Source organism: Phodopus roborovskii, unplaced genomic scaffold (genome assembly GCF_943737965.1).
Source record: "Phodopus roborovskii unplaced genomic scaffold, PHOROB, whole genome shotgun sequence".
Lineage (NCBI taxonomy): Eukaryota > Metazoa > Chordata > Mammalia > Rodentia > Cricetidae > Phodopus > Phodopus roborovskii.
This window is the reverse complement of record NW_026126434.1, coordinates 9,863,124-9,875,699: the sequence shown is the minus strand read 5'-3', so window position 1 is coordinate 9,875,699 and position 12,576 is coordinate 9,863,124. Positions and strand designations below refer to the sequence as shown.

Here is a 12,576-nt window from a genome sequence, read left to right as displayed (position 1 = left end):
AACTCACAAGGCCAGATATCACTCTGGCCACTTTGCAGGGCCCCAGGACCCACCCCTGGGTGACAGGGATCTCCTCTCATGATTGGCTGACCTTCCCCCCGTCCAGCCTTCTGGAGGCGGGGAGAAAACTCTTCTAATCCCAGCTTCCAGGTTGGACACAGGACAAGACCCCGCACATTACTCTTCTGCATCTTCGAATGTGATGATGACTGTGTATCCTCTTGGGACTCTGTCCCTCTTCCAGAGGCCCAGCCCAGCATGTGGGTACAATAGTCACAGCTGAAACAGGGCCACCCTTTCCTGGGTCTTGCCTGCCTCCCTCTTTGGCCTGAGGCCTGGGTTTCTTGTGTGCCATGGGGTCAGTTCTGTTCTCTCCCCTCACTGAGGCCGGCACGCCTTCAGTTTCTTCTGACATGCTTAGAGCAGAGCCAGTGCAGTGGGGTCACCCTCATTCACTGGATGGGGATAGTGATGCTGGAGGACCACAGGCTCCCCTGAACTGGGCGGTTGGGTGTTGCTGGTCCCCTGTGTGAACCTTCAGTGGAGGCCAACCTCACCACACCCGGGGCCTTTGGTTCTGTGCGTCTCTGTAGGAGAAACAGGTGCAGCTCCTGGGAGATTGTTTCCTGCCATCAGTGCCTGCCAGCCCAGGCTGGGAGAGCCGAGTCATTCTCCTGGTAGATGCTTTTGTTGGAACGAGCCCTTAGCTGGCTCAGAGATTTAATTTCTCCTTGGGTGGGGGTGGGAGGTGACTAATGCTCACTGGGCCATGTGCAGAATGCTTCATGCAGAGCCTCTCTTACAGTCCAGCTCACCACACAGAGCTGGCACTGCTCTTTTTAGCAGACAGGCATCCGAGGCCCAGAGAGGCTGATCCCCTTGCCCATGGTCACACACCTGGAGGGGTGATGTGAGGATTTGAATGTGTGTCTGTTCAGCAGCAGAACAATGCCCCTTGGACAACACTGCATATAAGCAGCCATGTGTCCCAAGGAAGGCCCGGTGGCCGACAGGGCGCTGTGGAGACTTGACAAGGGTGCCTGATGGTGTCTACCTGTGCTCTTACCACTGTGTCCTTCAGCCTCCTACTCCAGGAGCACAGCCCCAGACTCCTGTTTGCTCAGCTAATGGGTCTTTCCACATTTGGCTTCTGTCCCCTGAACGTCATTCCCCTGCTCACAGCCTTGCTTCTGCTCAGGGCCATTGCACATACATGTTGACTGCCTTTTCCTTGTTCATGTTTCAGATGACATGTCCTCTCCTTCGAGCAGCCTTTCCTGTCCTCCCAACACAAAGCCACCCCTCCCCCTACTTTCCTGAGCCTAGGTGTACAGCACCCCTTCCTGGTTACCCCTCCCCCCAGGTGGTTTCAGTGTAGTTTGTTAGTTCTTGGTTTTTGAGAGAGTCTTATATTATACTGTAGCCTAGAACTCACATAGTCCAGGTTGGCTTCAAACTTGTACCATTCCTCCTGCTGGGATTCCAGGCATGCCTGCGTGCTTGGCTGTGGCTGTCATCATTTAGCCAGTACGGCTGTCTCCTGAGTGATTTTACTTTGTCTGCCGAGCCCAGGAGGAAGCCATTCAGCTAGTCCCACTGCACAACTGTCCTCTGCTGTGCCCTCCCCCTGCCCTCCCCATTCCACCAAGCTGGTCCTGGTACAGAAAGGAGAGGTGGGATGGGGAAGGCTGAGGGAGAGCCTGTGATAGTTTATTTAGGTTTCCAAGGTCAGGATGGAGCAGGGCTTCCACAGGACCTGGCCTCTGAGACTGTCTTCTCCAGCCATCCTCTACCTCAGGGGCTTAAGGATGGCAGAGGGATGGAGACTAGTTGCAGGGACAGACTCCCTTTCCAGTGTCTAGTCAGCCTTCCCTTGCATGCCTCTCCAGGGTGGAGAGCTCATCCCTTTTTGGATGGCCATGCCACTCTTGACAGCTCTGTCCTAACACAGTATGGCTTCATGAGGCCCTGGCACTCCCACCCCACCCCCCACCCCTCACACCTCATCATCGTCCTCTCTCAGAAGTGCTTTCTGCCATCTGACCCCGGCCTTGGTAATGACTGCAGATCTTTGTGCTGTCCTCCTCAGTTCAAGTGCTGTGGTGGGGAAGACTACAGAGACTGGAGCAAAAATCAGTACCACGACTGCCACGCCCCCGGACCCCTGGCCTGTGGCGTGCCCTACACCTGCTGCATCAAGAACACGGTAACCGCATGGTGCTGGGCGTGGGATCACCCGCCTGCTCACACGCCTGCTCACACTGCTCTCATTCTGCAGGCGGTGGGAGTGGCGGCCAGCACTCCTGCTTTCCTTAGCCCAGGGGTTCTGGCAAAGGGGAGCAGGGAGAGCAGCTTCCTGGGTGTTAGTGAGCATGTGCATGGCCTGGCCCAGGCCTTTGTATTCACTCGGTCTTATAGCAGCTTTACCCACTTTACAAGACTTGCCCAAGGCTGTCAGGGCTCGGATGGAATGCACCTGTGTCAGGCTAACAGAGGGCCAGGCACTCCGCAGGGGCAGCCTGCTCCACCCCGTTGGCTGTAGGCAGAGTACAGTGCAGACGTGGTAAGTACCAGCATCAGAACTGAGGCCAGAAAGGATGTGGTGATGTAAATGCCAGCCTCCACTTTTCCCCAGCAGGAGCCTCTCAGCTGTCAGTTCCCCAGTCATCTGGGATGCTCCATCAGTGCTGATGTGTGACAAGTATGTCACCAGATTCTGGACTGGAGCAGAGGGGAAAAAAAAAAAGCCAGCCTGACAATTACCGCCCCCCCCCCCCTGCAAAGTCTCCTGTTGATGGTTTCAACAGCTGTGCCTACCAGGCCAGCCTGTAACCATGGAAATGGAGTGCTGTGGGCGGGGCTGCATCCAAAGTCTGTAACTGTGCCAAATAAACTTGCCCTGTGAAAGGCAGGGCTAAGGAACTTTGGAAACCCCAGCTGCTGTTTTAGGGGAGTCAGGTGAGTGCTGTGGAAGGGTCCCAGGGTTTGCAGAGAACTGCAAACGGTAACCCTGAACTTCACCACCCATGGGTGCACCCTGGGTGTCCAAGATGAATTGTGGAAGCCCAATGTGTCTTCCTTCATTTGTTTATTCATTCAACAATCCTTGATTGAAGGTATACTGTGTGCCAGGCATGTTGCTAGGCTCTGGAGGAACTGCGGGCACACGTAGAAGCCTCTGCCCAAATGGGAATGACACAGTGAGGAAAACTGACAAAATAAGTGTCAGATGTTAGAAGGGGACACTAAGAAACAGCCAGGGAGGTCACAGCTTTAGATACAGCGAAGGTGGACTATGAGGAAAACCCTGAAGGAGTAAGTTAACCAAGGGTTTGGAAGAGGGGCTTTCCTGGCTGAGAGAGTGTCAAGTGCAGACAGAGGTCCTAGGGTGGGAAGTGGCCCGTGAGGCCAGAGCAGACTGAGATCAGCAGGGAGCAGGGGAGGTCTAAGGAGGTACCCTGAAGACCACAGGCTGGGACTGATGTCCTCACGAGTGACAGAAGTCAGCCCTGAGGTTCCGGTAGCAAATAGGAGGTGTAGTAAGAGGTTCTGACAGATCCTCCACTGGCGGGGAGGGGAGGAGGGGCAGGCTACTGTGCTGTCAGCAGTGCTGGAGATTTGGCTCTGGTTGGGTGAGAGTCTCGGCTATATCTATACATACGATCGATCCTTCCAAGCTGACCCATGCTGCTGGAGCAAGGGAGCCAGGCCCTCACACTACCGTGTCCACTAGACATCATGCAGTTTCGCCTCTGGCTGCCCAGTGAGGTCTCTCTTCCCACCTCCGTCTCTTAGCTACATCATTTCCTAGTTGTGTCCATCTCTTTATCACTAGGCTATCAGTGCTGAGGTGGGGGCTTCATTTTGTCAACTGGTACACAACAAATGCCAATTAACGTTTGTTCAATGAGTGAATGGCTGACCCTTGCCATGGGAGTCAGGGCCATGTGACCGCTGAGCACTGTGCGTCTGAGGGCATGAGAAAGGTTATTTTATGCACACGCCAAGCCCTGTCACTTAGAATGACCTGATGACATCTGGAACTGGGGATGTAAGCAGTGTCACCCAGCATCTAACTCATGGTATCTCATATGTAACACATAGCACATGGGGCAGGTTCACAGGTCACATTCCCTGACTTTCCAGAATTGGCTGGGGGAACCACACCCCGTATCTACCAAGTGCTGCCTCCTCCTCATCCTCTTATGCTGATGCCACAGGCCATGTTGGCTACTCTGATGCTGGTCCCCCTTGTCACTGGTGTCAGTGGCTCTCTGGCCTGGCAGAAGCCTCACGGACCCAAGCTGGATCCAGGTTGGACCTAGGACTCTGCCTCTCTCCTTATGGCTGGAGATGTAACCAAACAGGGCAAGGCAATGATGGGAAGTGTCACTTGGGAAAGAATTTGATGGGAGTGAGAGTCCAGCCATAGGGTTCCCATGTGTAATCAGTCAACAAGGAGCCCTGGAGAGTGGCTCTGTTTTCAGAGGGACCTCTGTGGCTCCCTGGTGGTGAAGCCCGAGTTGAAAGGGCAGGGAAGGGTGGCCAGTGGCCCAGCCTTGCCCTCTGGTAAACCACAGCTGCAGAGGGCCTGTTGTTGTTTGAGCAGTTCCTTTCTGAGAGCCAGTAAAGTGGGAACAGCTTGGCTCAAGACTGAGAAGTACAGATGGACAGCGGGGTGTGCCTAGGTGGTGCTCCCAGATAAGAACTTAGATTGCTATTGGTGGAGGGATGATCTCCCACAAGAACCCCGGTGGGGCCTGCCCTTGTTTCCCCACTGGACATTTCTTGGAGGAGGTAGCTAAGAATCGGGCTGGACCCTGCTGCTGGAAGCAGGAAATCTCAGCTCCAGCCAAACCAGACTGTACACCCGCCCCTCGGCTCCCCATCTGTAAAAGGTGTGTCCTTCACATGGCAGCCTGTAGAGTCATGGCTTGTGATATGTTTCCATTTCAGACAGATGTCGTCAACACCATGTGCGGCTACAAAACGATCGACAAGGAGGTAATGGCTTGGAAACTTCTTGTCCCCGGATACGGTGTTCCTCTTGTCCCACTCCCCAGCCGGTGGAGGGTTTCTCTTGGAGGGCTGCTGGCTGCTCAGGTTTCCCAACTCTTCTTAGCTTTCAGTCACAGAAGGGCCCAGGGAGTCAGGGGAGGCCACCTGACTAGGTTTGCTGAGTGCATACTACAGGCAGGGTTATCTGTGTGAGGCGTCACTCCCTCCCAGGGCCCTTCACGTGCTGCCTGTCCAGCCCTGCAGTCTGTTGTCAGGTGACACTTGTGCTGCCTACCTGACCCAGGAGAAGAACAAATCCTTCCTGGGTGTCCCCCTGCATCAGCTTTCTGGACAGCTCCTCAGGGAGCTGGGGTCATGCTGAGGTGGTGGGTCTCTCTAAGTAGCCCCAGCTGATGTGGAACTTCATATATATATTTGGTCTTAAACTCAAGGTGATTCTCCTGCTTCTGCCTTCTGAATGAGTACTAGGACTAAAGGCATGTAGCATGTACCACCATGCCCAGTCAGGCTTTTTTTTTTTTTTTTTTTTTTTAATAACCCACTGGGTCGAATAAGTTCTGCCCATATACGTGAGAGCTGGGGCCATCCACTGGAACATGAGTAGCCTGCCAGCAGCCACACCCCCCAAATGATGTTGTTTTTAATAATTTTGGGCATGAAGCAACGTTTCATGGTGAGGGATGTTTCACTTGTGGAAAAATCTAACATAGTAATTCTAGAAGCTACGTGTGTACATTAAAACCTTGTAGTTATGAGGTTTGTTCATTTGTTTCTTTGTTTTTCCACATATACCTGGAGTTGGTTTTGGCTCTAGTAATAGTGTGTAGTGCTGGGTGGCATCTGAGAGGCATGTGGGCACTCTTTGCCATCCCCCAGTCCCTAGCAGTTCTGGTCAGCAAAGTGCTATCATAGTGTCCCACAGTGCTGTCCCAGGAGCAGTATTAGAAAGCCCAGGGCCACCTTCTCAAGCTGACACCCTCCTCCTGCACAGCGCCTGAGTGCACGGAATGTCATTCATGTGCGGGGCTGCACCAACGCCGTGTTGATATGGTTCATGGACAACTACACTATTATGGCAGGTCTCTTACTGGGCATCCTGCTTCCTCAGGTGGGTAGTCTGTGGGTACAGATGAAGCTAGGTTGGGTGGGTGATGAAGGCAGAGGTTTAGGGCCCCTGAAAGGGCTGGATCCTGGAAGGAGAGGCAAATAGAGTAGCCTCGGTTGCTCACTCTGCACTGGCTCTGACTTCAGTCCATTGGTGAGATTGCATTTTTTTACCATGCCAACTTACACAGAGGTGGAAACTGAGGCTTCAGAAGGAGACATCCCCAAGGTCCCCTGGGGAGAGCTGGGGTGGAGGCATAAGACCCAGAAAAGGGGTCTTTGCTAGTTAGGCACGGGAAGTCTCTGTTCCTGGAGGGATAGAAGAGTCCAGCCTTAGGCTGCCTGGGCAGTGGATGCTGGCGTGTCTCAATTTCCCCAGCCACCCAGTGTCATGAGGGAGCTGTCAGGAAGGGATGGCCATGTGTCAGCAGGCTTTCAACTGCCCTCTCTGTCCTCAGTTCTTTGGTGTGTTGCTGACACTACTGTACATCACCCGAGTGGAAGACATTATCTTGGAGCACTCTGTCACGGATGGATTGCTGGGACCTGGTGCCAAGTCCAGCGAGGACACAGCGAGCACTGGGTGCTGTCTGTGTTATCCCAATTAGGACCTGGTCTGGCACAGCAGCCTCAGCAGGACTCTGCCGCACAGCACCTCCCGGTCTACACAAGCCAGACAGGACCAGCTCCAGCTCCTCTGCCCGCTCGTGGCACTGACCAAAGCCCAGGGTGTATGTGCCTGTGTACAGTGTCCAGTGGCCGCTCCTCCCAGGGGAAGGTTGAGCCCTGGGAAATCCCAGGGAACAGGGATGGCCCAGCTGTGGTTCTGGGCCCCAGAGAAGGAAGCTCAGGGCTTAGTATGGGCTCAGTTTACTTCTCGAAGTGCCTTGGCCAGTGGTCATCATGCCCCTTCAAGAGCAGTTTGCAGTGAATTTTGAGGAGAGAAGAGAATGTGTTTGTTCCATGGGGCAGGAAGTGCTGGGTTCAGCCCTGGTAACACTGCTCCAGATGTGTGCTTGGGCCATGTCTCCAATTTCCAGGTGCCTTGAGCCCTCAGGAAGGCTCCTGCATTGCCCACCCATTTTCTACGTGGTTTTTATAACATACATGTTTTATACACAATTAACAAGAGGTTCTGGCTACTCAAACTAGCCACCAGCACTATCCCCTCCCCCATCCACTCATCCTTCCCAGTCAATTCATTAATCAAACAATAAAGATGTGATTTTTTTTGGGGGGGGGTCATCTTTCATTTGTGTTATTTGAAAGTCTCTTGTTGGTGCAGGGGTTGAAGGAGAGCTGCCCTAGAGTGATGATGGATATAGTTTGGGCCACTGAGGCCACAGAGGCAGCATGGCCAGCACTAGTATTTCACACACTGGGAGAAACTGAGGCTGAATGGTAAGATAGAAAGGTGGAAAAATGGTCATATGGAGAAGTGTCTGAACCCAGGGGTAAGGAAGGAGAGCGGGGCCCACAAGTCTACTCCAGTTATAGAAAAACCTGGTTAGGAATCTGCACATTGTATATTCACAAAGCTTGGTGCCAATCGCCCCCTGCTGGAAACAGCAGGCCTTGCAGGAAGAGTCAACCCAGGCGTGTATTACCTCCCCAACCGCCCACCCGGGTTCTAGGTTTTCTGTGAGGTTCCTAGTACACAGGTCATTAGGAATAAAACAAGAATCTCAATGGTATGGGGAAGGGCAGAGGTGGGACTTTTAAAAGTGCCATAAGAACAAACACATCACAGAGGCCACTTGAGGCCAGGCCTAAACACCTAGCATAAACGGTAACACCTCTAATGCTCACAGCTGTTTGTAGTCCTTCCTGTTATCTCGGTTTTGTTGATAGGGAAACAGGCAGAGTGGTTAAGTAACTTGCTGAGGCCCAAGGCACAGGACCACTTATGTAGCACCTCTGCTTGAATTGGGTCTGTCTATAGACTCCTCAGTGTGCACTGCTGCTCCCATACTCACTATGGAGGCTTCTGCCCATCCCCCTTTGGATGTTGAGATAGAGTGTCATGCAGTCCAGGCTGGCCTCAAACTCACTGTGTAGCCAAGGATGACATTAAACGTCAAACCGCCACCCCGCCACCACCACACCGTTTATGGAATGCTGGGTCTGGAGGCTCTATATCTTTTGATCCAGACACAGGGCTGACTGTGAGCCTTCTAGTTCTGGTTGCTCTCAGAATTTCTCTAAGCCCAGAGGAGAGGGCAGAGACCTGTGGCACAGGTACCTGGCTGGGACACTCAGAGGCGACTTGGGATTACTCGGTAGCCTGCTTCTAAAAGCCTGCTACTCCACAGCCCAGAGCCTGGGGAGTCTTTCGTCATTCCCTCTTTCTGCCCACCCGGGCCTGAGTTCCCATGTGCTCTCTGACCTCCAAACCTGTCTCATCCATCTCAAGAAAATGCATACAGAGAGAACTTTGCCAGCCAGTCTCAGAGGACTCCCTGCTGTGGCACCTTTCTGTGACCCAATGTCGAGGGCATCATCTTGCCACCTTGTCTCCCAAGACTAGTCCCTAACCTACTCACATGGGCTTCAGTTTTGAAGAATTTTGTTCCGTTTTGTTCGTTTTTGAGACATGATCTCACTGTGTAGCCCTGGCCATCCTGGAACTCACTCTGTAGACCAGGTTATCCTTGAACTCAGAGACTCACCTGCCTTTGCCTCCTGAGTGCTGAGATTAAAGGTGTGAACCTCCACTGCCCAGAAGTTTTGAAGATTTTTGTTACAAGGAGAATGCATTTGTGAATGCTAACAGTTAGGTTTCAAACCTGGGACGAATGGCTGTGGTACGTACTTAATGTATTAAAGCAGCTGCTGGCTGCCAGGCTCTCCCAGCACCTCTCAGACCCTCCCTGAGCAGGATCCTCCTGTCTTGCATACTCCACTCCTACCCTAAACTTCTCCAGTCCAGGTCACTGACTTCATGTGAAAATTCCAGAAAAACTGTTCTGGAAACTTCCTTTTGAAGTATACACAAGAAAATACAAATTTGTTAGGTGTGGAGGATGTACGATTGTAATCCAGCACTCAGGAGGCTGAGGCAGGAGGATTGTATTCAAAACAAAACACCTATGTAGTATTGTCCTGTATCCCTGTCACCCCTTTTGCCTTTCCTTCTTTGGGCCAAAATAAACCCTTTCTTAAATTGCTTCTGCCAGGTATGTTGTCATAGCAACGAGGAAAGTAGCTGAGACCGGACTCCAGTGTTTAAAGCGGCATACACGAAAAGCATCAGTGCAATTTAAGATAGTAAGCACAACCATTGCTCTAAAGAACTTCCTCCTAATCCCTTCAGGCTAGCCCTCCTCAGCACTGCTGCTCCCGTTTAGGCAGCTTTATCTGCTCTTTGTGTATCAGTTTGTCTTTTCTAAAGTTTTTACAAGACTAGACATGCACTCTCTTTGGGATCTGGCTACTTTCATATAACATTATTTTGAAAGTCATTAATTTCTGTGGCTAAGTTGCATTCCATTGTTATCAAATTACCATAGTTAATTTATACATTTACCAATCAATGGACTTTCTTTGTTTTTTTCTTTTCTTTTCTTTCTTTCTTTTTTTTTTTTTTTTTTTTTTTTTTTTTTGAGACAGTCTCATTATGTAAGTTCTGGATGGTGTGGAACTCACTGTGTAGACCAGGCTAGCCTCACTTTTACAGAGGTGCACCTGAGATTAAAGGTGTGCTGCTGTATTCAACAACAACTTTATTTTATTATTGCAAAGCTCTGAACATTTGCACACCTTTGCAAAAGCCTGTACCTGGGTTGGCAAGAATGCTCTGTAGTTAAGGGCACTTGCTTACTCTCAAGATTAATGACCTAAGTTCAGTCACTGGAATCCACATAACAGAAGGAGAGAGCCAAGTTGTCCTCTGACCTCTATATTTGTTCCGTGGCACAAATGTTCACACATATATACCATGCACACATATACACTAATAATAATAATAAATATTTAAATAGGACCTTTTTATATTACTGAATTTGGAGAATTATAGATATCCTTTTTAAGCCCTTTATTGCATATGTATAATATACAAATGTTTTTAGTGTTTAGGAGCACTGGCTGTTCTTGCAGAGGAATCAAATTCAGTTCTCTGTACCCACATAATGGCTCATAGCTCTCTGTAACTACAGTTTCAGGGGATCCTTCTGGTCTCTGCAAACACCTACCTGCACATACGTGGTGCACATACAGATTAGCAGGCACATTCTCATAAATGAAAATAACAAATTGTCCCACGTGGCCCATGCCTGCAGCTCCAGCTACTTGTGAGCCCGAGGCAGGAGGAGTGCTGAAGCCCAAGAGTTTAGGACCAGCCTGGGTATTATAGAGGCCCTGCCTCTTAAGAAAAAAGAAGAGTACCTTGTGAGTGACTGTCCTCCCAGCCAATCAACCATGGTCTAGAGAAGTTGTGCTGTGCCTCCTTGCAAAACAATCACCCCAGCTGGGCTTGTTGACTCCTTATGTCCTCTAATGGAAGGGCGGAGGGAATTGGAGAAATTTCACCTGAGTACCCAGCCACTGCCTATCACCTGCTGTACACGACTCTGCTTTAATTGCAAATGGCCTCTGGAAGTGGCTAGGGTATCTAGGCTGGGGACTGGAGCTCCATTCATGCAGCTATGGGTGACTCATTATCCCTGCTGAGTGAAGGCTTTCCAGGTGCCATCTTTGCAGGACTACCCACGCTGTTGTAAAGAATCCCTCACCTATGCTCTATAAGAATGCCTGATAAACTCATTGGTTCCTAGAGTAAACAAATGTGGAATTGTGCCTTGGCTTATTCTAGCCACTTTAGGAGAAGGATTAGATGTTTCTTATGGGGAGTAATTTTAGAGAGAACCTTCATGCTGCCTGTCTGAACTCTCCTGTACTTGAAGTTGCACATGCATCAGTACCCTACAATCATGCTTGTGAGCCCCTAGGGGGAAGCAGAGTTGCAGTCTTGAGAGCCCAGGAAGGCAGAAGGCCCAAGCAAATGTAAGTCGCAGCAATGGAAACATAAAGCCATTAGGTGGCGCTGTCCCTGCGCACCTCAAAGCCCAGTGCTCTGCAACTGTGTTTCCCCAAAGGCTAGGCCTCATCTGGGGATCAAGTGGGGAGATCAGAGTGTCCCCCACCTCCTCATCCAAAAGGACAGCCAGCCACAGGTGATGTAGGCTAAAATTGCCACAGCCACTGGAGTGTATTGGCTTCTGAACAAATAACTGTTCAAACTTGTTGTGTTGGCACAGGCCTGTAATCCCAGCACTTGGGAAATGAATGGAGGCAGGAGGACCAGGAGTTCAAAGCCAGCCTCAGCTACACATTGAGTTTGAAGCAAAATTTGGCTGGAAGGGACCCTGTTTCAAACAAATTGTTAAGTGAATGGACAACATAGACTAAGAACAGGAGGCGGTAGAAACTAAGATTATTGTGGTTGGTTATTGTTATTAGAATATGTCAGCCAGGATCTAGGGGCTTAGAGCAGCTGGGTGACTCACCAGAGTCACACAGTCAGAAGAATAAGCAGAACCAGAACTCAAAGGCCTCTGCCTGCATCTCGTTGACACAGAAGGACTAAGACTACCTACTTGTCATTTGTGCTCCCTCCTCAGCCTGCCTTATCAGGACAACAGGTGAATGGAACCTAAGGGCAAGGGCAGGACTTTTATGACAGAATGAACCTGTGGGGGTTCACCTACTGACAAGAGGGTGGCCACCCTTATCTTGCCAGGATGGCAGGAGACTAGACATGGAAGGTCTCTTGAGAGGGTACTCAGTACCTGTCCTCCCTACATTGTTGCCTATGGCAGGGTTGCAACACACACAGAGCATAACACAGTGGTTACCGGGCTCACATTGCTACAGCGTTGCTTGCCAGGCTCTGTATCCCCTACCTACAGCATTTTGATCCGCTCTGTGTGTGTGTGTGTGTGTGTGTGTGTGTGTGTGTGTGTGTGTGTGTGCGCGCGCGCGCGCGCGCGCGCACGAGCTCTATTGTCTCCACAAGCTTAGATTGTTCCAGGAACATGGGGCATGTAAATAGCCTCTGACTGGAGGATGATGGGCAGTGGTTGGAGCGCACATGGATGGCCCCTAGGGCTCCTGGGATATAGTGGGCTGGCTGCATTCCTCCACTGATCAGCAGAGAACCAGATGCACACTACACAGCTGTGCAGAGGCTCCCTTTGAGCCTTTCTCCTCTCCCAAGGAAGCATCCAAGGTTGCTGGGTATGATGGTTCAAAGGGCCTGTGCCATGAGTAAGGATGCCTGAGTGTGCTACCTGCCACCCTGCTGGTGGCTGCCCTCCCTTTCCCCCACTGTCCTGGTGTCCTTCTTTCCATCTACCAAAACCAATGTTCTTGGCCTCAATATCTAGAGGAAAACAGAGACATCAAGTGACTTGAAAAAGCCTGATTGGCCTCCACGAAGGACACTAGGGCTGCCCT

General features: G+C 51.0%; 1 protein-coding gene across 1 annotated transcript in view; it reads left to right on the top strand.

The window, feature by feature from the left end:
• The window catches only part of Tspan15 (tetraspanin 15), a 35,547-nt gene extending 28,189 nt beyond the window's left edge, over positions 1 to 7,358 (top strand). Inside the window, exons 5-8 of the mRNA XM_051186771.1 lie at positions 2,090 to 2,206; positions 4,957 to 5,004; positions 6,011 to 6,127; positions 6,582 to 7,358. Coding sequence (XP_051042728.1) covers positions 2,090 to 2,206; positions 4,957 to 5,004; positions 6,011 to 6,127; positions 6,582 to 6,731 — 432 coding nt within the window. The 3' untranslated portion in view covers positions 6,732 to 7,358. The remainder of the gene's footprint in view (positions 1 to 2,089; positions 2,207 to 4,956; positions 5,005 to 6,010; positions 6,128 to 6,581) is intronic.
• The last annotated feature ends 5,218 nt before the right edge of the window (positions 7,359 to 12,576 follow it).